The sequence below is a fragment of the Nothoprocta perdicaria genome, unplaced genomic scaffold (assembly GCF_003342845.1).
Source record: "Nothoprocta perdicaria isolate Ctin4 unplaced genomic scaffold, notPer1 scaffold_41, whole genome shotgun sequence".
NCBI lineage: Eukaryota > Metazoa > Chordata > Aves > Tinamiformes > Tinamidae > Nothoprocta > Nothoprocta perdicaria.
The window spans coordinates 1,609,242-1,634,241 of record NW_020455655.1 but is presented as its reverse complement, the minus strand read 5'-3'; the positions used below and the strand labels follow the sequence as shown (position 1 = coordinate 1,634,241).

At 35.5% G+C, this 25,000-nt stretch overlaps 1 protein-coding gene across 3 annotated transcripts in view; it reads right to left on the bottom strand.

The window, feature by feature from the left end:
- The window catches only part of WDR72 (WD repeat domain 72), a 98,075-nt gene that overhangs the window by 26,279 nt on the left and 46,796 nt on the right, over nt 1–25,000 (bottom strand). For all 3 annotated transcript variants that reach the window (XM_026045789.1, XM_026045790.1, XM_026045791.1), the window contains 4 exons: nt 21,657–22,462; nt 17,738–17,829; nt 15,168–15,250; nt 12,085–12,196 (listed from right to left, as the gene is read on the bottom strand). In XM_026045789.1, coding sequence (XP_025901574.1) covers nt 12,085–12,196; nt 15,168–15,250; nt 17,738–17,829; nt 21,657–22,462 — 1,093 coding nt within the window. The remainder of the gene's footprint in view (nt 1–12,084; nt 12,197–15,167; nt 15,251–17,737; nt 17,830–21,656; nt 22,463–25,000) is intronic.

Below are 25,000 nucleotides of genomic sequence, written 5' to 3'. Positions count from 1 at the left end.
TCACCCCAAAGAGATATTGCAAACTATTTCCCCCCTCCTTTCTCAGTTTCTTTACACATAAGCTCCAAGAGTTCCACCTTCTTAAAGAGGTCTTTACTTGTAGTACCTATTTCATATTCTATAATTTTACATGCTTTTCTGTCAAAATGGAGCATGCTTTCCAAATTATCACCCTTACTTTCAGTGTTCTCTTTTGGAGGCCATAAGTTAATAATAAAAATGTACAAGCCACACAAATGCCTGCAGTGTCTGCAAAGTATGAAAACACTCCTGTATCCCCACATTTTACATATTTGTCCTCATAACTGTTTCTGAACCTTTACTAACCTTCAAGTTGTTTTTATACTGTATCAGGAGTGAAGTTCATTTGCAGACAGCTGCAACATGAGTTTCCTCACCCTGCCCTGTCACTGACCTACAACCTGATTTGAAAGAACCACCTTCTTCCAGAGTGAGAAGTTATTCATTTACTATAATAGCTCAATTTTGGGCCTTCTCAGCAAAAACAAGCAATTGTACCCAAACAGGCTCGTGTTTTGTGATATCGGCCACTGTWTTATATAAATACACTGATAAAAACAGGAGGATGTTTCAGTCACAAACATAGGCAAAATATTATATTTAGAAASGAGGTTGCTACACACTTCTTAAAAGTATCAGAAACTGAAATTTTTCTTGTTTGAATGGATTTGCTGCAGTTTTATTCTTTATGTTATGAAGCTTATTCATAGTGAAAAAATCTACTTTGCTAGCATTTCAGTGCATGACAGGCAGCTTTCCAGAGTTACCATTTTCAGAGAATAAATAAAAAACGAGATAATCAGGCTATTGGACAATAACTGGAAATAAATAAAATGTTTCTAATGAAAACAATTAGTCACAAGCATTGCAAGTTGAAACGCAGTTCAGTGTTAAAGAGACAGTTTAGAAGCACACGGTACATTTATCACAGCTCCACAGACAAGTTATTGAGCTGTCTGTGAAAAACAGAGCCAAACAGGAAAGCTTTCAGCAGAAAGCAGTGGTTGAGGTCCTTGATTGATAGAGTTAGATGATGCAAAGCTGTCTGATGGCCTTTCTGCAAAATAAAGTGAAGGAACTCAAGGTCTTTCATGACGATCTCTGACCACAGATGAACAGCTACTTTATTACAGCACGGATTGAGGTTGCACCTTAGTCCATATTCTGCCACTTTTGGATGCACACAGTTAACTTTACCAACAATCCACTGTGTTTAACATAAATGTCTACCATCTTTACAGGATTTTAAGAGAAAGTAGATTGCATTAGTTAAAAGCTCTGCTTCTCTTCTGTTTACCTGCAATAATTCCAAGTAATATAGTTGATTTTATCACAAGCTTTCTATTGCAATGACTGKTTTGGTCTCATTTAAAAGTTAGAAAAAAAACACACTATTGTACATAACAGCCAAAATTTATCTGCGGTGCTTATTTCAGATATGAAGCCATTTCTGCCCCAAGTGCAATCTCTRTTATTCTAAACTCTTTTTTAAAAGTGTAGCTCCACTTCTCACTGATATTCTGATGCTAATTAACTTCATAGAATACATATTCTCAAAATCTGAGAATTATTACATTGCATTTGCTTTTAGCAGAAACCAAATGTTCATYTTCATGTTTGGGTTATCTAGGAGAATCTCCCTTAAAGTAGAATAGTTAGAACTAGATGACCTATGTAAAAAAATTTATAGACAGTTGACTAAATGATCTGACGTGTGAGATGCTGTTCTGTTCAGTGAGGGCTGTGACTTTTCCTTACACGAGAAAGTGGGATTTTGGTCAGATTTTTAAAGCTATTTAGTTGCCAAATGCTGTGTCTCAGTCACATGAACACTCCCTACCTGTGAGACAGTTCATTTTCCTGCTCCACACTGTCCTTGCTACTATTCTCATACGTAGTTCCAGGTTTCTCAGCCACAAGAACTACTGGACTCTGAATTCTTCAGGGTAGCTTGAAAGCTTACTGTCTTTATTAAAAAGGGCCGCATATTTCTCACTGTTATTCAAGTCAGAATARCTTGGATAGGGAAGAGGAAAAGGTGGGAGGACCAAAGGACCACCTACGTTTATCTTGTAAGCCTTTTCACACTGAGTGACATTTCTGATTTTAGAATAGCAAAATATTCTACAACAAGTTTTTCAGAGGACAAGAGTCCTTATTTTACCTTGCTCACCAAGTTACTAAAGCAGCTTTCCGTAAGTAATACAAATATCTTTTTTTCCCCCCACTCTCATTCTTTTTCACTTTCAAGTTACAAACTTCAAATTTGAAAAATGTGTTTTGATGTYAGGTCACAGTCACCAAAGTCTAATAAGTGTGAAAGCAGTAGCTTATAAAGTTTAAGTACAGGTTAAGCAAAAGAATAAAAGCAGTGTGTCTGCCAGGATTTAGCCTACAAAATAAGTTCTAATTTATTTTGTATTTATTTGTAATCCTATGAGCTATCTAATCAATAACATGCATATCAGAGTTATATGTTGAATGTGAAAAATGCATAAAAAATCTTATTTACTGACAGGCTAGATGAGTATTTTGCAAAGAATTAGAATTCATAGATGTGCCTAGCTCCATTCTTAGAGTGGTCCTTTCATTCAGCTTTCYTCTTTGCTGTTGGTTATAAATTTTAATCACTAAACATTTCACATGATTTTATTTGGCTGGATTTATTCCGAGTGATGGCCTACATACTGCAACTCATGCAAAATGAGATTCCTGGATTCCTCCCCCCACCCCCCCACCTCATATGTCATACAAAAGACTTGCCTCACCACAGCACAACCCGATAAAGAGGAAGCAGCTCTCAATTGTCTGGGTTAGATACTTGTCCAATGGAAATGTGGAGAATGAAAATAACATTGATTGCTATCAGTACAGACAGGCATTGGAAAAAGATTTCTGTCTAAAGCTTCAAACTGTTATGTTTATCTACCTACAAAATTTGAAACAGTCTTCAAAAGCATTTACAGTTAAAGGAGAATTTCTCCAATTCATTTTGGGAAAGATATTTTTGGCATGCTAAGGCTTAAACTATGCAAAAGATTACTTTATTATATTTCTTTCTGTTTCATAACATCAATCTAGGAAAAAATCTAAAAGCAAAACACCACGTCTGGTTCATATAAATAAAGGTGTTTTAAAAACATGTATTGACTTTTCCATGTTATTAAGCTTTTTGGATGAATCCAGTTGTTAAATGGTTGTTCTAGTAACTGGCCTGTCATCTGGAAATGTTCTTAGATTGTTTTTTTTGACACAATGTCCCTGCAGAAAGTTGGGCAGTGTGACACAGAGAGCATTGGTTTGCCTATCACACTGATTACTTGATGTAATAGTAAGCAAGCTTAAGTGAACTGTGTGTCTTCAATCTTTCCAATCACTTAGGGATGGGCACCAGAGGATACCATCCATCATCCATGGTCTGAAACATATGGTGCATCAGCAATCTTAGGCTGACCTAAATGATAGTAAAAGCTGCTAGGCTGTTCACAATAAGAAATTGTTGTCCACTGAATTACAGGTTTGTGATTAGATTGCTAACATGGCTAACTTGATGTATAAGTAAAGTGTCCAGGAAAGATATTCCCTAGGATCCTTTGAAGATTAATTTATACCCTTGAAATGTGCACCAATCACAAAATGAAAAAAATATGTCAAGATATTTTTCTTGTGAACAAAAAAAATAACTGCAAGGGTAACAGCTATTAATTCGTTTCTGGCAGTTTTAGCCAACAGAATTCGATAAACAMGGTTCTTAAAGCCTTCTGTTTTGTTGCAAAGCTTTTACTGCTTGAATGCTAAAAACACAGAATACTACAAACCCTGTGACAACCTCTCTTTTAAGACAGACAGCTTCCCCTCACACCTCCCCCTCACTGACTGATATAATGTCAAATATCACACGGACAGCTGGACAAAGAACTGAAAGCTTGCTCATTTCACAGTATTGTATTTTTTTATCCATTGGCTCTGTAAATAAATACAGCATAAAGTATCTATCAAAATAATCTAGGAAATATACAGCAATATACTTGGCCACTGATCCCAAAATTAACAGTCTTGACAATCATAATTTACACTCCTGGGGAATGCTATTAATTCACCACTTTTGGAAAACTGCAGTTGCAGAGTTAAGGTTCAAACCGTGATAACCAAGGTTTAATTGGGGTGGGGGGAAGCAGGGAGAGGAGGGAAAAGAACAGGGGCTTTTTTCCCCAGCATAGCCCTACCCCTTAAAACCCTCTCTAGGAAACAGAAGACAACTGATTAAAGTCACATTTTTAAGAAGTATTGTCAAATAGTGAAGAACAAACACTTCAAGAACAAAACCTTATAGGTACCTGGGAGCTACAGAGGAGCACAATTAAAACCTAAAATAGGTATGTGCATATATATGTGCTTAAAGACCCTTCATGGGTCAAACCTCCTACTCCACCTAACTTCTCCAGGGAAGTTGTTCCCTTCTAAACCAGAGGAACTGTTTCGCTGACGTGGCTGCTGTGCACAACTATCACAAGGTACTGGAAGGACAGGTTTCACTTTCCATGTCTTATTGTCCATCTTTCCTGCGTGAGGCCTTGTACGCACCGGGGAGATGGATCTGCTTGCTGGGCCTGTTTTACAGATTAGGCCTTCTAATGATGCTTTAGCTTTCTTTCTAGAGTGACTGTCACAGACCTAAGTCTGTAAGACCACACACAATTCCTATTTTACAATATACCTGATCAGGCAGCTAAGCTGTTCTATTTCATGATACTTAAAATTGCACAGTTTTACATTTCTCATTCTTAAGCTATTTCTTAATATTGCCAGCAATGCATTTCATATAATACACCAAATATTGTACCTTGACATGGATACAATGCCAAAGGCTAAAGGGTCTCCTTTTAAGCCTTCCAGTAGGCACTCATTACTTAAGTAACTAATTCCTTCCTATGAATTGCAGATGAATAGCAGATTATTCTGCCACCATTATCTTGCTATTTGAAACCTATTTGAAACATCTCCCTTTATATGGGAGTTAAAATGCTGTGCATTCCTGAAACAGATTAAAACTAGTGCTTGCTTAACTTAAGTAATACAAAAATAAGATTGTTTTGTTTCAGGCAGCATAAAGATTTATTGATATCACTGTCAGCCTTAGCCTCTCTAATTTGGTGAGATGTAAAACCTTGCCAGCATTCCACTGCCAAAAATCCCAGAAAACTTAGCAATAAGGAGATACCAATATATAAAACAGATACTGTATTACAAAGTCAGATCTACTTTCTCCTTAATTTAATTTTGGACCATAAGGGAAAAGAAAATGCAAAACTTTCACTGATACCAGCATGGTAGAGAAAAAGAAGGCATGGACCAGCTATTAATTATTTTTCAGAAAATCCTTCCAGGATTCAGGTTCTGGCTTTACCCTCTTCACTAGGCTATCGGATCATCTCCTAGTAGTGCAGCAGGTGATGCAACTAACATCCATCAAATAAGAACAACACAGGCACCTGGTCTTTAGGGAATTAGTGATAGGTATCTTAAGTGTGATGCAAGTTTTTCCAAGTGTAGGGAAAACAAAAAAAAAAACAAAAAACATACCCCACAAACCTCCTCTGGTAGATTTATTGGAATAGTAGAAAAAAATACTCAGAAGCACTGCAAAATTCACTGCATTATCTTCATTATCCTCCAAGGAAACATAATTAATTGTGCAGTGCTCTGCAAAAAGTGAGTAGGGAACAGAATGCTCAGGTAGAATAGGACACTTGGTGGCTCCAATTCTGAACTTAAAATTAAGCATATTCTGATGTACTAGATACAGACCAGGGATGACAGGAAAAAATACTGAAAAATATCCTTATTAAACTACAGAAATTAAGTCGTATTGATTATCTTGCAAATATGAAATCTTACTTATTAATGTTTATCTGCTTYAAAAAGAGTATCTCCTCATTACAGAAAAACAGAACTAAAGGAAACTGTCTTCTCTGAGAAAATAGGCTAGTAGAGGTCTGAAAATATACCAAAAAATAAAATCCAGAGTTATTCTGAATACAAAAAGCAGCACTGTTCTAAAAACTACAGATCAGTAGGTTTAATGGACTAGAAATTCTTCACATGCACTGAGACAGGAACCAGTAACAGGGAGCATAAGGCTACTCTAAAGTAGTTTTTAGAGCTTTTGTTTGGCTTTTGCTAGTTTCCAGTAAAGGGTAGTGGAAAAAATGCAGCAGCAGCTGCCATCACCTAATGATCTACTGTCCTACCACAACTGCGCACATTAAGTCTGCAACAGTCGCACTGCTGCTCTCCTGCTGAGAGCATATGCCTGAAAACACAGGAGCTCTTTTTTAAAACGGAAGCAGCACAGGAATACATGATGAATTTGTCTTCAAAGTAGAGTTGGGAAACAAAAGAGGAGTTAGCCTATTTTCATGAGCAAGTATAAAAAAGATCAAATTTATTCCAAATTTTGACATTAGTTGAAGCTTCCCAATGACTAAAATGTTTTTTGAATTATACATTTTAATACTTCAAGACTATAGACACAGTGGAAAGACACACACTTTTTTTCCACTTTGTTACCTTAAACGCTTCAGGAAGTTCTAAATCCCTTAGAAAAACCAGCCTAGTTCAAAACGATGAATTAGTCTTCACTAGAATCCTTCATTAAAGAAAAACAGAATAACTCCGCACATCAGACTGCCCAACTAAACCATGCTCTGCATCTCCAAAATGTATTTTTGTGTGYAAAATGTGTATCTAAACCATACAAYGGATTYTAAAATAAAATTCTATAAAAATACACAATAGCTTGGCTTCTTTTTACAGCACTATAGCAGACTTCTGATAGGAATACTCAATGACTATTTTTTTTTTTAATTTGCATGTACTTCTGTCATATAAAGACTAAACAGATCATGACAGAAAAAACTCTGCATCATCACCATATTTTGCTTACAAAACACAATTAATGATATTCTATATTTGCAAGTCAGTTAAGCTGAACAAGTGACCTTAGTTTCACTAAAGCAAAAACAAAATAGATTCTGAGTTAGGTAACACAAAAGAGTGGGTATAGGGGAACCAATAAGGCTGATTATGTGACAGAAGGGGCAACAGGGGGATGAGGATCTGATAAGTAAATTTTAAAGTTTTGGGATATTGCTAATTGAAATCATAGAAATGCATASTTCAGAAACAAAACTAACTAGGGTAAATTAGTAAGTTTTGTTCTCATTACCTTTTTGAATGAAATTAAGAATGTCTCACAGTCTCGCTGTTGCTTCACATGTTGAATACCTGCAACTCCTTTGCTTGTCAATCTAAAGCTGTCACTTAAAACCAGGTTTCAAATTTTTGAAAAATTTGTATTGCACTTTCCCTTAGCTAAATGGAATTTTACTGTACCATAAGCAGTAAAGAAACGAAAAATGATTCATTCAATGATAATATCATATGACTATTAAAGAATGCCTACTTTTAATGATAAAAAAAAGAAGGTATATCAGATATTTTTCCCATTTGGTACGTAAAAGAACACAAAAGGCACGTAGAAAACAAAGTTGCCTGATCTGCAATAAACTTAGAACACTTGTCTCTCTACTGCCTTCTTGACCAGTGTCCTAGAGGAATCCTATCCTTCCTAATGTTTTGGAGGAGTCCGAGATGGCGCCTGTACAATTTGATTTTGTGTAAAAATACACACCAAATCTGATTTCTGCTACATTAAGGAGTTCTCTGGTAAAATATATGACGCACAGAATGAAATAAGCTGTAGCGCTAGAATGAGTCTTTAAGCTTGCTTCCTTTAGTACTTGACCACTAATATTAAAGACTACTGGATCAAAATACAGTTTTAATTGGATATTTAGGAGATGATATAGTAGTATAGTTAAACCACAGGTTAGATGCTAAAATATAACATTGATTTGTATTCTTTTACTGGAAATATTTGTAATATGAAACTCGCATACAATACACTCATTTGTAATGCATATTCAATAGAGAAGAAAGCTATTGCTGTTACTAGCTTATACCCGAAGTTCATTCATCAAACAAAGTGCTAGATTAATTGGTATGCTGTATCACAGACTRAAACTAGATTATGGATGAACCTAATTCTCATCAACAGTGACAAAATGTTGACTACAGAATCACTTCCTACACTGCTCTTGGTACAAAACACACACACTCAAGCGGGCCTGCCAGCGAATCTTTAAAAAATGGTCTGTAGTACTTTAAATAAACTTAAGTGCATAAACTTGTCCATGTAACACACAAATGTATATTGGACATTTTTGCTCCACCACCAAAAAATTTCTCATCTTACTACATGAAAGAGTTGTGAGGAAGGAWATTCCATTTTGCAGATAATTTTTAATATTAGGAAATCTGTAAAAAAAAAACAAAACCAAATTAACCATTGAGTGAAATGTTGCATTTCCATAGTGACCAATTTACTGCTATAGAATAAAAACTTTGTATTTTTAATTTTGTGTTTGCTCTGATTTGAGTTTTGACACACAACAGAAGTAATCACAAGCTCACTTTAGCGATGTATTCTTTCATATTTAAACTTACAAATCKGAACTGTAGCTTCATTTGTTTCAGTGACAGTCAATGAAGGCCACTATAACAGCATCATGTATTTAGGAATAAAGCCTGCACTTGGTATATTCCTTTCGCTTTTCCAATTCTTGCCATTCCTAGAATAACAAATATACTAATTCTTTCACTTAACATCTGAGCATGTATGCCACAATCTTAAACACATATTCTCACAAGTTTTCTAAAAGGCAATTAAGTCCAGCCATTTGCATTTTACAAAGAATTGAAGGACACAATCACGGAARATTTTTCACACTACAATGCTGTCTACAATATAATAGTTTTGGCTCACGAAGCAGTAATAGAACAAGCATCCTTAAGTGGCCTGTGTGATACTGTTTTGGTACACTAGCTGAATGGAGTCTTCATGAAAAGYGAAACAATTTTCTAGATTAATTTGCAAGAAGTCACTGCAGAAGACCCTGAAGATAAGCAAGCATCTACTCTCGAAGAAGGCATGCATTCAAATCAACTATAGGAGGGACTATTCCACTTCTTTGCATCTAATCCCTGGGCTACAAAAGGGGAACAGTGTTTGTACTATAAACCTTCCTCCCTCAGACATGTTTTGCACATGGTTTGATATGCTCTAGGACAYGCACAATGAGATGTTGTAAAATAACTGCTACAAATAAAAAAATGATTAAAGAATGACAGAAGATCTAGTTCTATAGTGTATACCAATAAGTATGGAGAACTGGATTGCTAAGCTGTAAATGTGTTGCCTCTGACCAACGTGGCAGTGGCAAACCACCAGTGACAAGCTATTAAATAGCAGCGTTAAGGTGAGCTTATCAGCGTTTAGGAAAAAGGCAGAGAGGAATAAGTGAAAAGTACTTTCTAGAATTATGACAAATGTCAAAACCAGGGAAAATCTCAGCTTCTTTGAAATACTGAGCCCAYGGAAATCAATGGTAAGATTGCTATCAATGTTTGGAACAGGCCCAAAATGATTATCTCTGACACTAGTGTAAAGAAATTGCAACTCTTTGCATTTTTATTTCCTTTTATCAACAATGGAGGAATGTACTATGAGACAACACAATTATCCCTTTCTCTGGCAAGCTTTATGTGAATATCCTTTTAACTCTTTATTTCTGATAATAATGCTTTATAGTCTTAGCTTCTTTATTCAATTAACAAACATGTTTCTGAGTATGGAACCATGGAGGAAAACATGGTATTTTAAATGACTAAATTAAATAGTTTTCTAAATGTTAGTACCCATGTATAAGAAATAAGGACACAGGAATCTCCTAAAACATATGAGCTTTCTGAAAAAAAGACTATGCCATATGCTATGAATTTTAAACATAATCAGAACCAAAAGTAAAATTTGGAAAATGTACTGTTTTTTTTTTCTCTTTACAGACACTTACCTACCACAGTGAAAAGCTCTTGAGTTACAAACCTGAAACAATATCTAACCACTACCTTGATGTCATACAATACAAGGTGATAGCTGTTGAGTAACCCATGATTAAATATTTTGAAGATACAGGAAAACATTTTACATGAACGATTAAAAGCAGAATTACTTGTCTCAGCATTTATATATTCTGTGGACTTACTCTTGAACTTAATTTCTTTGCATCTTCACACACCACAAATAGTTCTACTCCTTAACATACTACAAATTGAAARTTTGAAAATTCTGAACAAATCCAGCATGTTCTGCAGCACACACTGCTAAAATATACAAACCAAAGGAGGAATATTCATGCTCTTGGCATACTGTGACAAAATATACAGTCAGCTAGAATATTAACAGAAATGCAGGAAAAAGTTAACAAGATATTAAATTGTCATAGTATAACAGCTCTTTCCCAGTGTTTCTGTAGGCATACAGGCCTTTCCAGAATACATTCAATCACTGAACAATTGTTGGCATGTAAAACCAAAACAAAAAACCCAAACCAAAACAAAAATGCACTTTGCTTTATAGAATATATTCATGCCAACTGAATCAGAGTGTGAAAAAAAGTCTACCTTCCCATATARACACATACAAACAAGGTGCTCATTCTTACTGGTTTATTCTCTAGCTGAGCTTGCTTAATAAACTGCAAATAGCATTAGAATTAAAAATGATGGTGAACATTACTAGACATTGAAAAAACAAAGCTCCCTTTTGGAGGACGGAAAGCTAAAGGAACTCCACTGAGTTCATAACTTTGTCTCTTGATACTTAATTGGAATTAAGTAGCAATCAATATGCAAGTCAACTAGGTTCATGTAATTATTTTGGCACACTTTACATAACAAGAATTAATTTTCATCTGTTGCAGAAGGATTTGAAACAAATCCAAAGATTTAGGTAGGGCTGAAGTTTACACATGCATGTATCTGCTATTTGTGCCTCCAAATTAGTTTCAATTTCTTTTCTATGTCAAAACACATTGAATTACACTCTGAAAATTCAGGAAATTTTGAATCAAATCCAGATCTGAATGCTGTAGCTGAGGATACTTTAGTTACAATGCATCTTGTCCCAAACCACTTAAACTAATATGATTTAAGCAATTTCCAGTGTAAGCAATACATAAATTCATATATGACAATTATTCAAAGCTTTTGATTTCTGCCATATTTTAAGTGTCCAAGTTACAGAGACATTTTGTTCCATGGCCTGAAACAAGTATCACYGATCATTTTTAGTATCCTGGAACAAGAAGACCAGTAACAAATTTTGATGACAGACACTCAATGAGATTATAAATTAGTTTCCCAAGAGAAGACTCACTAATAAGATTGGATTTAAAATTTAGGTCACTTATTTTAAGACTCAGCTAATGGGCTAAAAAAATGAGGAGAACTTCATAACATAAATTCAGACTCAATCTTTTCTACCATAAACATTAGTACCATTGTAAAGTTGCAAGAAGTAAGCTTCATGTAAAATGAAATGATCTAATTGTAAAATGCATTTGAGTTCTCCTTGCAGAGAGGTTATTTCTAAAAGAAAAATAAAATATTCTGTATTACATTATGAAGTTATAAAATTTAAGCAATTAATTTTTAGTGCTATATAAGTCTGATGTCATCGAAAAGATAAATTCGTAAAAWTTCATTTCAGTGATTTACTGATACTATCTCAAATGCACCGTTTCCTTTATTTTCAAATGTATTTATACTACCAGAGCTATATTTGTACAAAATAATGAACAAGCAAATTCTACCTTTTCTTCTTTAATGCTCAGAAATGATCAAATACAGAAATTCTTTTAGGTGCTTGACAATCATACAAGAAAACTGATTGTCCGATAAGGTCAGAAATAGGCCACTTGGCTTGTCTTGCATAGAAATAATGTATTATTAACTCATATTCCTAACTTGTTCTGAGCACTAGAAGTTCTGCTAAAGGAATATACCAATAAATTTTCCAGTTACATGGTAAAGGAACATTTTTAATGTATTGCAAAACTAYCTCTTCTACCTCCTTATTTTTTGGCAGTATCTATAACTTACCATTTCCATTCTCTAGTATGGGCAGTGGCTCTCTGCAGACTGCTGTCTTTCTCAAGGTTATCACAGTCCTTTGAACTTCTGCCAACAGCACAGCTTGCATTGCCTCAATAATCTGTCACAGATGCAAATTATTACTGGATTATATCAGTATTTCAATTCTTTATTTGGAATTATCAATTACTTAAACAAGAACCACAACTTTCTAATAATGTTCAGTGGAAGAGTCTGAAAGRCAACTTACCAAGTTTCCATGCAGTGATAATTGGTTTGTTTCTACACAAATGCTAGAAATAAATGTTAACTGGATAGCAATTTTCCCCTCCCTCAAGGAGGTGTCTGTTCTCAAGGCAAGTAATTGCAGACAGGACAGACAGCTTGAAGCTTTTAGGACAGTGTTCCACATATCAGCTTTAATATGACTTTAAATTGATATGCAGTCACCCTTAAACTTCCTGGAAGAGAGAGAATTTCATCTCACTAATCTACTTCCTGGCCTGCCCAAACACATTTCTGGGGGCAGTTGCAAATTCAAATAATTAAGCAGCAGAAGGGCTGTAGATGTCCTCAGTGACAAAATCCCTCATTGCAAACAAACATTCTGCAGCTACATTCACTGTGTGAAAGCTCAGAGCACATGAGCTCAGAGCCCTGTGCATTCTGACACAGCACAGCTCCTTCATCTTACTGTAATGGCACTTTCTTTTACAGGGGAAACCAAAGGCAGCTTCTGCTTCCTCACATCTTTTCAGTGCTAAGCTCTGGGGATTACAGACCCCAAACTCTTGCAAWAAATCTACAATGATTAAGAAAGAATGAAACATGAATGAATGCACTGATTGTCCTAGAAAATTTCTGGCAAAAAGTCAGCACTCTGCAGAAGAACTGTGTATATTTTTTACAAAAGGCTGCATGCAGACAATTTTTTTTTCTATATATACAAATTTCTGATCTGCTAAGAACCTGTCACAAATCTGGATCAGATATTCATTACCTGTATCACTGCTGCATACACCAGCCAGGCAGCATTTGTAATATTYAGTTTCCTCCAATATCTTAGAATATGAAAACACTGCAATTGGCTCAACGTGATATTGCAGAGGCACCTGCAAATCTCTGCATGCTGTTCATCTATCACTTCATTGAATACACATTTCCAGAGTGCTCTGTGTGTTTTCATATGCTTAGTTTTGCCTTGTGTCCTCCCCAACAATTCAAATACCTTATCTGACATTGTATCACAGAGCTAAAGTAAATCTCCAGAGAGACTTCACCTATTTTTTCCACAAGGCAGTGTTCACAATTTCCCATAAGCATCCTTCATTTTCTCTGATAGCTTCCTCTGCACATTTGGCCATTAATATGTGTTTTTATAAATGCATTACAGTTTATTTTACTCTAAGTAAAACACAGACATAAACAAGGTAAGTATTAGCTCCTCTGGACTACTCCCTGCTCATGGAGTGATCATGACATCCTTTATGGGATGCGGCCTGTGCTGTAAAAGGTCCTTTATCTTAGACTCATCCCACCTTATTTTCGATATTTAATGAAAAGGAAGAAAATGAAGAGAAAAAATTACAGATGCACTGCAGGAATCAATAGAAAGAGATGAGCAACTCCAGAGACGATTCATTTCTCCTAAAATCCAAACAGTCCTTCCATGGCATCTATCTTTTCCCATCAATTAGAGGAGGAAGCTAAATCAACTCCTCTTCTCATGCAGGTGCTTATGTCAAGAGATCTAAATACAGCACCAATGGTCTTCCCAAGGGGAGAGGCTGAGGGAAGAAGCCAGCTGATACAGGGGATATAAGTTTTCTTGCACAGAGAAGGAAAAGTACTATAAGATGAGGATCAGATGGTAGAGCTGGGCCTCCAAATCAGGCACTAAGACTTAATAAACAACAAATTGCACAAAAACATTTTCATCTAACATTTTCTGAGGGAGAAAAAGAAAAAATATTTCAAAAACATGTTTTTGAAATGTAGGACAGAAAAGTACCTCCCAAAGCCCTTCAGCCTTAGTAACTTAGTTATAGAACACTAAAGTCAAAATCAGCCATGTGCAGCAGGTTCTTTCAGCTTGCTGATTTGCATGGAATTTCTAACAGCACTGTAAGATGATGAGGAATCAAAAGACAATACATCCTTTGAATCACTAACAGTAAGTATCATTCACTGAGAATAATGGAAAAAAAGAAGCTTAAGGTGGTAAGTAGTGCTATTTTGGATTAACGTACCCATCTGCTTAATCATGCCGCTCARGATTCGTATGCTGGCTACGAAACCCTGCTTGTAGAATGGAAGGGTTACAGAGCCATCCTTCTACAAACACAGCATACAAGGTTGTTGGCAGCTGATGACCATAACCCTCTACCAACACTAAAACCACTTCTGAATGTTACAATGCTTACATTAACTAGTCCATGCTACCAAGCAAGTTTGTTTCTATATGTATTATTAAAATAGAAAATATTTACATTTCATTATTTAGCACAAATGCGACAGTTACCTATGATCTCAAAGAAACAATTAATTAAGCTCCCAAGACATCAGAATCTTCACTCTTCACTAGGAATAGGTACAAGCTTGATCTGACTTGGGAACCTGTGACTTACTAATTTATGTAGTAGTTCTTGAGAAGTATTTCAATGAGTAAGGATTTAGGATTAATTATACATCCATTTAAGAAGGCATTCTCTGCTTCCTCGTAATACATTTTTATTGACAKTATAGAGCCCGTACTTTCCTTTCCTGGAGCACAGAGCAGCATTTGTAACGTAAGTTACAAGATTCTAGTTAACTTGGATTTTTTAAACTGTTATAAGCGAAAAAAATATTAGCAAGCACACTCAACTTATTTGGACATGTACTTAAACCAAATAGGTCCTGGATTAACGTATCTCCCACTGAAACAGTCACGTACTTTTCACAGGTCATAAAAATGGCACCATTTATGTAATAATTTCATACCACAGATCCACAACTACCCCATTACATTAAAAAGTAAAAATATTAAATTGCAGCTGGTATCATCTAAAGCCAATGTCACAATTTAACCATTGATACAGACTATTTCTTACCTTTATAGATTGATCACTCCAACAACGAGTGAGTTTCATCAGTGAAATATTCTCAAAATCAGGGGCATAAAATCTATTTTTATCTGAAACACACAGCATTTATAAACTCAGACTATACATACAAGCATATAAATAGAAAATACTTAATAATTTTAATTTTTGTCACTAACAGTRAAAAATATGAAAATAATTTCACAGAATATGATTTAATCTGATGCAGACAGATGACACTCATATTGCTTATTATTGTCTGAATACTCATTCCTCTTCTAAATCAATTTAGTTCATTTAATTTACAGACACTTGATACCTCTGTACCTGTGATACCTTTAGGTTTGGTACTAATACCGGAGAGGTTGTTTTAGTCTTGATTTTCTATAGGTATTGGCTATGGCCACCTTCTCAGAAACTGATTTCTTTCATAGARAAATTATGTCAGCATGCAAATTTATGCAAATACGTAGAAATTTATGCTTTGTGCTCATGTCTGAGTATTTCAGAGATGACTACATTATCTTTCTCCAAGAACTTCTAAACAAGTTACAACTGGAATTTCTAATGTTTCATTGAAAAAATAMGAAAACATAATTAATTTAAAAAAATATTTGAAAACTACTCAGTGAAATGAAATCATTTTAGAAGAAAAAGAACCATGGCTACACCTCTCTCATATTTGAGGGGTACAATAACTCATTTAATCACTTTGAAAATAACAAAAAAACAAAGAGAAACAGACCCAAATGAAAAAAAGCAGACTTCTGCTTTGTTTCCAAAGTATGTTCATGTAATGACCAGGTCAAGAAAACACAGAATATTAAAGAGTTTTAATATTCTGTGATGTGTAAATTTGATAACCAGATGTATGATCTCTTGAATTCACATAATGTCTGAATGCCAATGACGTGTTATACCATGACAACAGAAAACATTTCAGTAACAAGCTCATAAGTGGTGAGATCACATAATACATTACATTCCACTCATGGTACCTGGAGTGAAGACTCACATTTGAAAGAATTACACAGATTTCTACATGTAAAGAYGCCAATGATGCACAGTGATGCAGACTGAATGGGTGTGGTATGTATTCAAGTGACTAAATGTTAATAAAGAAAGGCTGAATCACTGAAGCAACACTGATGTGAATTAAAGGCCTTTGATTGTTACTGATACAGCAGCTAATGCGAGATTACTTTAAACAGAAAAGTCCTTCTGCAAGTACTTACAGTGATCAAGAACAGTATAGCAAAGATGGTAACTATCTAGCCTAATCCTTTGCTCAGGTGCAAGAAGGCTTGACTTGAGTTTTGTAACCCCAGTAATGCAAAGAAATATTAAAAGCTACTCTTCTAATTTGGTTGTGTTCTTACTTTTCCACAGGTACTCTTCTATACAGAAGGTTCAAAAAGGTCAACCAAATCCAACTGTAAAGCCCTCATTCTGTAAATTCTGTAAATACATTGTGTGTAAAGCCTAAAGTTAGCTGTGAAATTTGCAGGACTCAGATACAATTATAATCTGCAAATATCCTATTACCCTAYGCCTTGCAAAAAAATCATGTAAATGAGGAAACAGAATAAAATGATTTAAATAAAGGAGTATAATATTCCAATAAAACTACTTTTATATCACAGAATCGTTTTAGTAATCCCTGCAAACCTCATAGCATTCTCCTAGCTAATCGCTACAAACTCTTCATTTCCTATCCCTTAATTTGATGTCATCATAATTTCTACAATTCTGAAGCATACAAGAGATGCAGAAAGAAAAGTATGACAAAAGTTGGTTTAAATGGACGTTTTAAGGCTTATTTACACAAGTCCTCACATGCACAGTCCTTTTTCCTCACCCAGTACAGGGTCAGGATTTGACCTGACAGATTTTCTAACACCAGTCTAGACAGGACTTAGCAAATACAGCATGTTTATGCTATAGTCTAGGCAATGCATATTGACAAATATCCATATGCTCTTTAGCTTTTTATTTAAATATTCTTTACTGCATGTTGCAGAAAAACATATCGACTGGCTTGCAGACCAAGACTGGTGAACTATTCCCTGTGGGATGTTAATGTGAAAAGATTACTTTACTGTGCCCTAAGCCAAAAGTCTAAGGGCATTATTGAAAAGTCAAGATAACTCCCGTATTACTAAGGCAACAGTTTGCTTGAAGGATTGTATATATTGTTGGGCTGTGTGTAGTGATGTTGAGGGAGACAGACTAGAAAAAACGACAGTATTTGTCTTATTACGTTCCTGTTTTTTTTTCAGACGCCCAGAAAGTGTCTTTTGAAATGCAACTAGTTTCCCGTGACACAGAACATGTCTGATTCAATGTTCTGAATTCAATGTACATTCAAAGTTTTGCTGATGCTATTTTGATATTCACAGACAGATGTAATGATCTAGTCCAGTTTCAGTATTTGAAAAGGGAAGCCAAAGTAAAGCTTTTCCAAAGCAAAGCATGTAAGAGGCAAGTTTTTTTACTGCTTAAGTGGGCTCTATCAACAAAATGCATGCAAAAACATAACACCACTATAGGCTAACATCACCGCTTCTCCATATACTCACTGCTTGGTAAGTCTGCATAAAAAACAGGGAAAGAAGAGCTGACTCCTTCCACATTTCGCCACTTGTTATRTACAGACTCTGATTTCTGTGGACTAAAAAAATAACAAACTGTTACATAAAAAATGAACCTACTCATCAAGCTGTTTCGCCTTTAAGTTAGTGACTGATTGCTATCGATTACTAACAACTATAATTTAATCAAAAATCACTGGTGTGCTTTTGCTTTTGAAGATCATCTCCCCAGTGAAACATGCACGCATACGCAAATCCTGTGCAGTACTGCTCCTGTGCAGGAAACTTGGTATTTGATCCAAGATTTATTTTAGCTAACTTTCATAGTGTACTCTAGAAAAAAAACACATATGAACTGAAGCAAGTATCATTTTTGCAAGTTATCTGTGCTACTTGGTGATAATTTATTGTAAGGAAATACTGCAATACTTGGGACTTCAACAAATAGCTGAGTTCTCAGGGACTCAGAATATGGAAAGAAGGAAAGAATATGGGAATATGGGAAGAATATGGAAATAAAAGAACATGGGAAGAGGGAAAGTGGAAAGCCTCTCCAGACCCTTGCATTGTTTGAAAATCAATATTTTTTTTTTTTAATTAAACACTGCATCATAGTGACCCTGAAAAAACTACAAGTTGCCATTTAAAAATATATTTCACCTTTCAATTTCACTATAATCAACAGATTCTTACTGTATTAAAAACTTTAGATTTCTGAGTAGTTCTGAAAGTTTGCTGCTTGGAGCTTTGTTATAAATGCAAACCTCAAAACGCAGTAGCAGAATACTAATTTTTTGAAGATCTATTCCTGCTAGGTTCTTCCAATTTTTTTTATGAACATATTGATAAAAAATAAGGTGTCAGCAAAACAGTCTGGACTATGAAAAATGCAACATAAACGTCCACTGAAACGCTTGCCAACAAAGGATACTTTCACTGCTCTGTCCCACGGATTTACAAAGATTTKTTGTTGTTGTTGTTCTATGAATAACAGCAGGTAAACTCAACTCCCTGTAATTATAGTGTCATGGGACTTTTGGGAGGGAGTGGGGGGAAATAACAATTTTTTTTTCTTTTTTWAAATATTTAATCCTGTAAATAATATCTTTTTTTGGGGGTGGTTTGTATTTAAAGACAGATTAGCAATCTCATAATGTGGTTCGAGCATGGCATTCACTGTTCACTGTGGGGGAATCTAGTGACAATGATAATATCTCCCAGATACTACTCCCAGAATGCCCAACAGATTAAGAACAAATGGATTTTTTCAGTTGATTCTCTAGATTTTTTTTTGTAATGTTGTTAATATTTACAAAAGAGCTTTATGATTTTGCTATTGCAGGAGTTATATCAAGCTATGCTAGAAAACAGGGATTTAACTGTCAAAGCCACAGTCACCTGGCAGTAAAATAAGTTTTTCTCCAGCCCAATGTGTTATATGCAAAGCAGACTAGCATTAATAAAAGAAATTTGGAACYTCCAAATGATTATAAAACAATACTTAGGATGCTATGCTCAGTTTCAAGGAATAAACATACAAGTCCATTCTCCAATACTTCAGTGGACAGGGATTTGAATATCAGACCAAGACATATTCATGTCCTAGTCATGGGACAATCTGTTTAGAAGTTCTTCTTTCTCCTGTTCTCATTTTCAAGTTTAAAAGCTCCATGCTCCCCGGCCTTGTGTCAACAAAATTAAAGTCAGTCCTCATAGGACTGAGAAATCCACATCTCTGCTGAAAGATGAACTACTGAAAGGAGATCAGAATCCATTTGTCTTTCAGGTTAGCAACCAAAGTAGTTACTTGTACTGCAGTAATACTCAGGAGGCCAGTAACGGGCCAAGGCCCTTAGAAGTTATAAAAGCACAGACTAAACCACCATTCTCTCCTAAAACTTGAAAATTAACTAACCTGTTTGGCTAATTAACTAACCTTTGGCCTCCTACGGTGAGGAAATCAGATGCCTAGTCTGTTACAAAGTAGTCACACCAAATTCCAATTTCTCCAGCTCATTGCTGAATCTCCTCTCACCTTCCCACACTGTGGAAGCAGAGGGCTGCAACCTCGCTGGGGCAGGGAAAAAAAAAAAAAATCTCCATCCCTTTCTATTAGCTCTTTCCACAAACGGTGCAGCAAACTGCAATTCCTTCTGCCTTGACCATGCAGCAGCTGCACCTATACCAACCACCCAGCAAAGTAGTACTGCTTTTGGATGGCAAACTGGAAAAAATGCACTTATTTGGTTTCTATGAACCCTTAATTTGACAGAAGTACATTATGGTATTCATTTGTTAATATAATTAACAAAACTCTTTCCAACCCTGAACACAAAGTAAGGAATGAGTAAGGACAAGAAATACAGAAAAATTTAAGGAAGGGATGAATGGAGATTCTCACAGGCCTCAATTCTTTGCACAAGGAAGAGGAGAAACAAAGACTGAATTCCCAATTGCAGAGAAGAGCTAAAATCCTATTTATGCTCTTTTTATTCCTAGGGGAAAAAAAGCAAAGGGAATTTCATTTGAAAGGAGCTTTTATCTCCAGCTGCAGAGCAGTAGGAACCTTTCTATATATATGGACTTTGTATAATTTGCAACTGATTTCTAAATTAAGTCACTTAGGAGAGGGCCCAGTTATGTTACTGTAGCTTCTGATTTCAGGTTCTGTCCCTATATCAGCACAGCATCTGCCTCACTGAATCCTGCACAGCAGCATGTGCAAGATCACTGTGCAAGGTAACTTTGTGCAGTTGAGACTGACTAGTACTCAGAATGCATCAATGGCAAACCTGCCTTAATTCAAGACATCAAAAATAATTCCTGAAGCAAAACTATGCCTTTAGTATATAGAACCAGTTCAGGAAAGTAGATCATGAACTAGACTTACTAACTTACTAGCAGGCTCAAAATTGCTTTTCTTAAAAAAGAATACAGATGTTTGAAGACAACTGAAATTTTCCCTTGGAATTCACGTTCGAGAGGACATCTTAGGAATGGCCTTGGGTATAAGAGCATATATTGAATATGAACCAATAAGCACCGTTATTAGCAGTAAAAGTAATTGAAAAATACTTGTTTGCCCTGCAGAATTCTGCACATCTCCTGAGACATCCTGAATTCCTGAAGCTCTGCAGGAGATGCACAGCCTTTGCATCATCAGGATCAATATCTTCTGCACCCCTTCATGTCTCAAAGTCACAGCATCAACAACACTGAGCTACTGAAATACTAAATCAAAACCAATTTAGGTTTGCTGAACAACAACAGCTGATGGACAATTTCCATTGCCTGATTAATATGCTCTATTTGGCCTGGACAAAATACTGAACACTCGTTTTTCCTTAATGCTGAAAAAGCATTTGGTCAATAAGTATGTTTTAAGTAATACAAGTATTACTTGGGATGGTTCTCAATACAGGGACTGGTGAGGCATTCATTTCCAGTAGCTGCCATTGTTACTATTTATTTTTGTTTTCCAGATAACAGAACTAGGACAGATTGTTCTCATCTGTCATGTTTTATTTATCTGGGGAGCCTGGGGTTTGCATGGTAGAGGAAGTTTACTGCTTACAAGGAGTAGTAAGCTAAAACAACATAAATGTAAGGCACATCACAAAATTGCCTGGGAAGACATTAATATTCTAGTTAGTTTCAACTATGAGAAAAAGACTGGTTTTTCGAAAGACAGAATATGAGCTAGATAATTCAAGTCTAGCTCTGCTGAAAAAAAAAGTGTACTTAACTTTCTGCTACATGTCCTTTCATGCAAAGGATGTCCTGTAAGAAATCTCCAGAGAATAACTTCACTGTATGGGCACATATTTAAGAATAAGACTGTTTTTTGTATTTCTCCAATTTTGACCACTACTAATGAGGAAGAGACTCCTAAGGAAATGGTTCTTACCTTTCCACTTCACTTATGTCCAAGGGTATGTTTATTATCCTGTTGATTAAAGCTATTCTGTTTAATAGAAACACAGTTTCTGATCCCTGTGATCCATGAATATTATTGCCTGGTCCATCTTTCCTTCCAGTTTGTCCTTCAGTTGCAGAAAGGAACTTGTTTGCTAAATCAAGCACTCTTTTTGAAAACAAGTTGATTACTGCACGTTCTTCTAGCACACCACAATCAGTAGAACTCCATCCTGGCAACATTAGTGACATGTAATTTTCATCTGAAACAAGTCCAAAAGAGACTGGACACTGGAGCCTCAAGATATCTAGGTAGCTAACACAGAGATTGTCTATTTCCTTATCTACACCCCATGGAAAGAGACATGACAAAAACAGTTTAGCTGTATCAGTGATGTTCACATCAATGTTTCCTAGCGGCTGCAATTTATTTTTTCTTGAACTCTTCATTTTTTTATGTCTTTTCATGCCACCACTTTCTTCCAAAGGCCTAACTGAACTATCTGTGTGGTCCTGGTTTGCACAAACAGTATTTACTTGCCCATTTACTGCACATATAGAGCCTGCAGTTTTATTTCTTTTTAATGTCCGTGACCTTTTTTCAGCAGTACTTTTGACTCTTTGCAGAGTGTCATAGTCATGGAATGAATTTGATGACTTTAATCCACTGAGTTGAGACGTYAGCAGTTCGACAAGTCTTTCCAGATCAAATAAGAGAACATGAAAGTTTATGTTGTTCCACTTTGTCTTCAGTGGTAACACAGTAAAGGATTGTTGGATGTGACCAGTATCCGGTAGCTGGAAAAAACAAAAACAAAAACACCTTGTGCGACCGAATATAAACAGTATTTTCTAATTTTCAGAGAATTACATACAAAAAGGCCAAGTCCATTAATTCCGTTAACTTCAAATTAATAACATTAAATAAGCATAAATATTAATTTATCAGACAATAAGGAAATAGGCTTTTGGTCCTGCCATAAGGACGGACGAAGATACATTTAAATACTATAATCCTGATCTCCTAATATCTTCAATTATACAGCTATGCTACAAGTTACTTAGAAAACTTGGTCAAAACTCAAATATTTCTTCTGCTAGGTCTCCTTTACAATTGAAGGGCTGTTCAAAAGTTTTAAAGAAAAAATCACTTTTTTTCCCCCAAAATACTACTGTGAAATAAAACTTGCAATGACGAAAAATCTTGCAAACCTTGAGAATATATGCAGCATAAAACTGAATTAAGTCTATGATAAGAACGTCTTTTGTCACCTTAAATTGTACATAATTTTAAGATTACTATTTACCATTTTAAATGTTCATTGTTATCAGAGGTACAACAACAGACTTCGATTTCCTCCTATCGACAGACCTTCACCAATCACCAGTGTTTCATCTACTGCTACTATTTAGCTGAGCAATCAAAAGGTTATTTAATATATCTTCTGGAAGTTATTATCAAGATGAACAGCAAGCTGTAACTGTTCATAATCACACATCTTCCAACTAGAATCTCTCTACTGTTGTTTCACTTGTTCAACGGATTGGCAATTTTAATCAAATTTTGGAAATTTCATCTTTGTGCTCTTCATCAGTGTAAAAGTATACAAATCAGAACTGGGAAGAGTTAAAGCCCCAACATACATACCCAAGAAAGCTCAACTTTAGTATAAAAAGTCCTATTTTTATAGTAACATGTAAATACTGTCATGTTTAGAGCTAGAAACAGATTTTCATTGTCATAACCTGGCTTATCACTTCTGTTTCAATGTAAACAGGGGCTTTTTACTTTTCATGCCTGTCAATTCTTTCAAAATTACCGCCATAGCAACATTAAGACATTTTAAAGTTTTGTCTAGTCCCTAGCAGACTGATGATCTCACAAGGATTTGACAAATAACTCTTTTTAAGCCCTCCCAAAGGCCAGAGTAAAATAGCTTTTTTTTTTTTTTTTTTTTTTTTAAAGATTAACTAACAAAATACCATTTGAAGCTTAATAGTTTGGTAATGAGACCAGACTTCTCACATTCAAAATACTGCCATTTGTGTACTTGTACCATTCCCAATAACCATCTAAACTTGAAACATTTTTATTGCTTGGAGATATCTGCACTGCTTGCTAATGCTGCCTTCAAGGCTTCCACCTGTAAGCTTCATAAAAAAAAAAAAGCAGCATGAAGTCTGGCTACAGACATAAATTAGTGTCAGACCCCGAGACTCATGAATCTCCTGYGCATGATCTCCAATTGAACCAGAGTAGAACAGGCCTTCTAAATCTAGGGAAGAACAGGATGCAGGGAGACTCTTAAATGACAGGCTATTCTCCATGTGAGGCAACCTTCACCTCTGTGACAGTTCCCTACTCTGACGGTGTCTGAGCCCAGACAAGAGAAAAGCCAGGGCGACAAATGCAGTGGACACACTTCAACACCATCCTTCCTGCACACACTTTCCTGATTCATAATTTGCAAACCTCATCTTCATCCTTCACAAATCTTTACAAAGTCACCTTAGAAGCCGAAGAAAATAATCCCTTTTCTATAGGGGAGAACTCCTCCCCTATAGAGCTCTTCTTGCTATGGCCCCCAAATACATCAATACGTATTATTATCTTTAACAGGTTTAAAACAGACACCACATAAAAATTTCATGGGAAGTATAATTCAGATGCTATTCTATCTAGCTGCCTTCTTTTCTCTGAAGATCCTTTTYCACTGGGATCTAACTTTTTCTGGGAACTCTATTCCACTTAAAACACACACTTCCATTAGTTGGCAGGATTCCTATTTTTTTTTCAACTCCTCACTTTCTCCACACACCAATTTTCTTTACTAGGCAGATTCTATTGTTGACTTTCTACTAAAAATGGACTTGACAAGAATAGTCTTGACGTGTACTTTACAGAAAAGAAATAAAGTGGTAGAATCACACGGCTGATGAAGAAAAAAGTCTCAAAATGTATGAGGTCACTTTGATACTACTGAAAATCAAGTGCTTAGTTATTTCTGTAAGTAGTCTTAATTTGTATGTAAAATAAGTCCTAAAGTGCAAGATGTGAGACTCTTACAGATGCTTGGCCTTACRTACTGTGCTCTCACCTTACTGCAAACATAACTGCATAACAAGTAAAYAAAAAAGGCCTAAGATTTCCCAGTGCCTACAGCATGCCACCTGCTAATTACAGCTTTATACATTTTATAACTGTATAAAATTCATGCATTACAATTGCCCATGTTCATATTCTCTGCTGAGAGCATGATTTGCTCCATTAATATAAAATTCAAGTCAGAAAAAAAAAAAGAGTTGTTCACTCTATCCTAAAAGGCACAAGAAAAT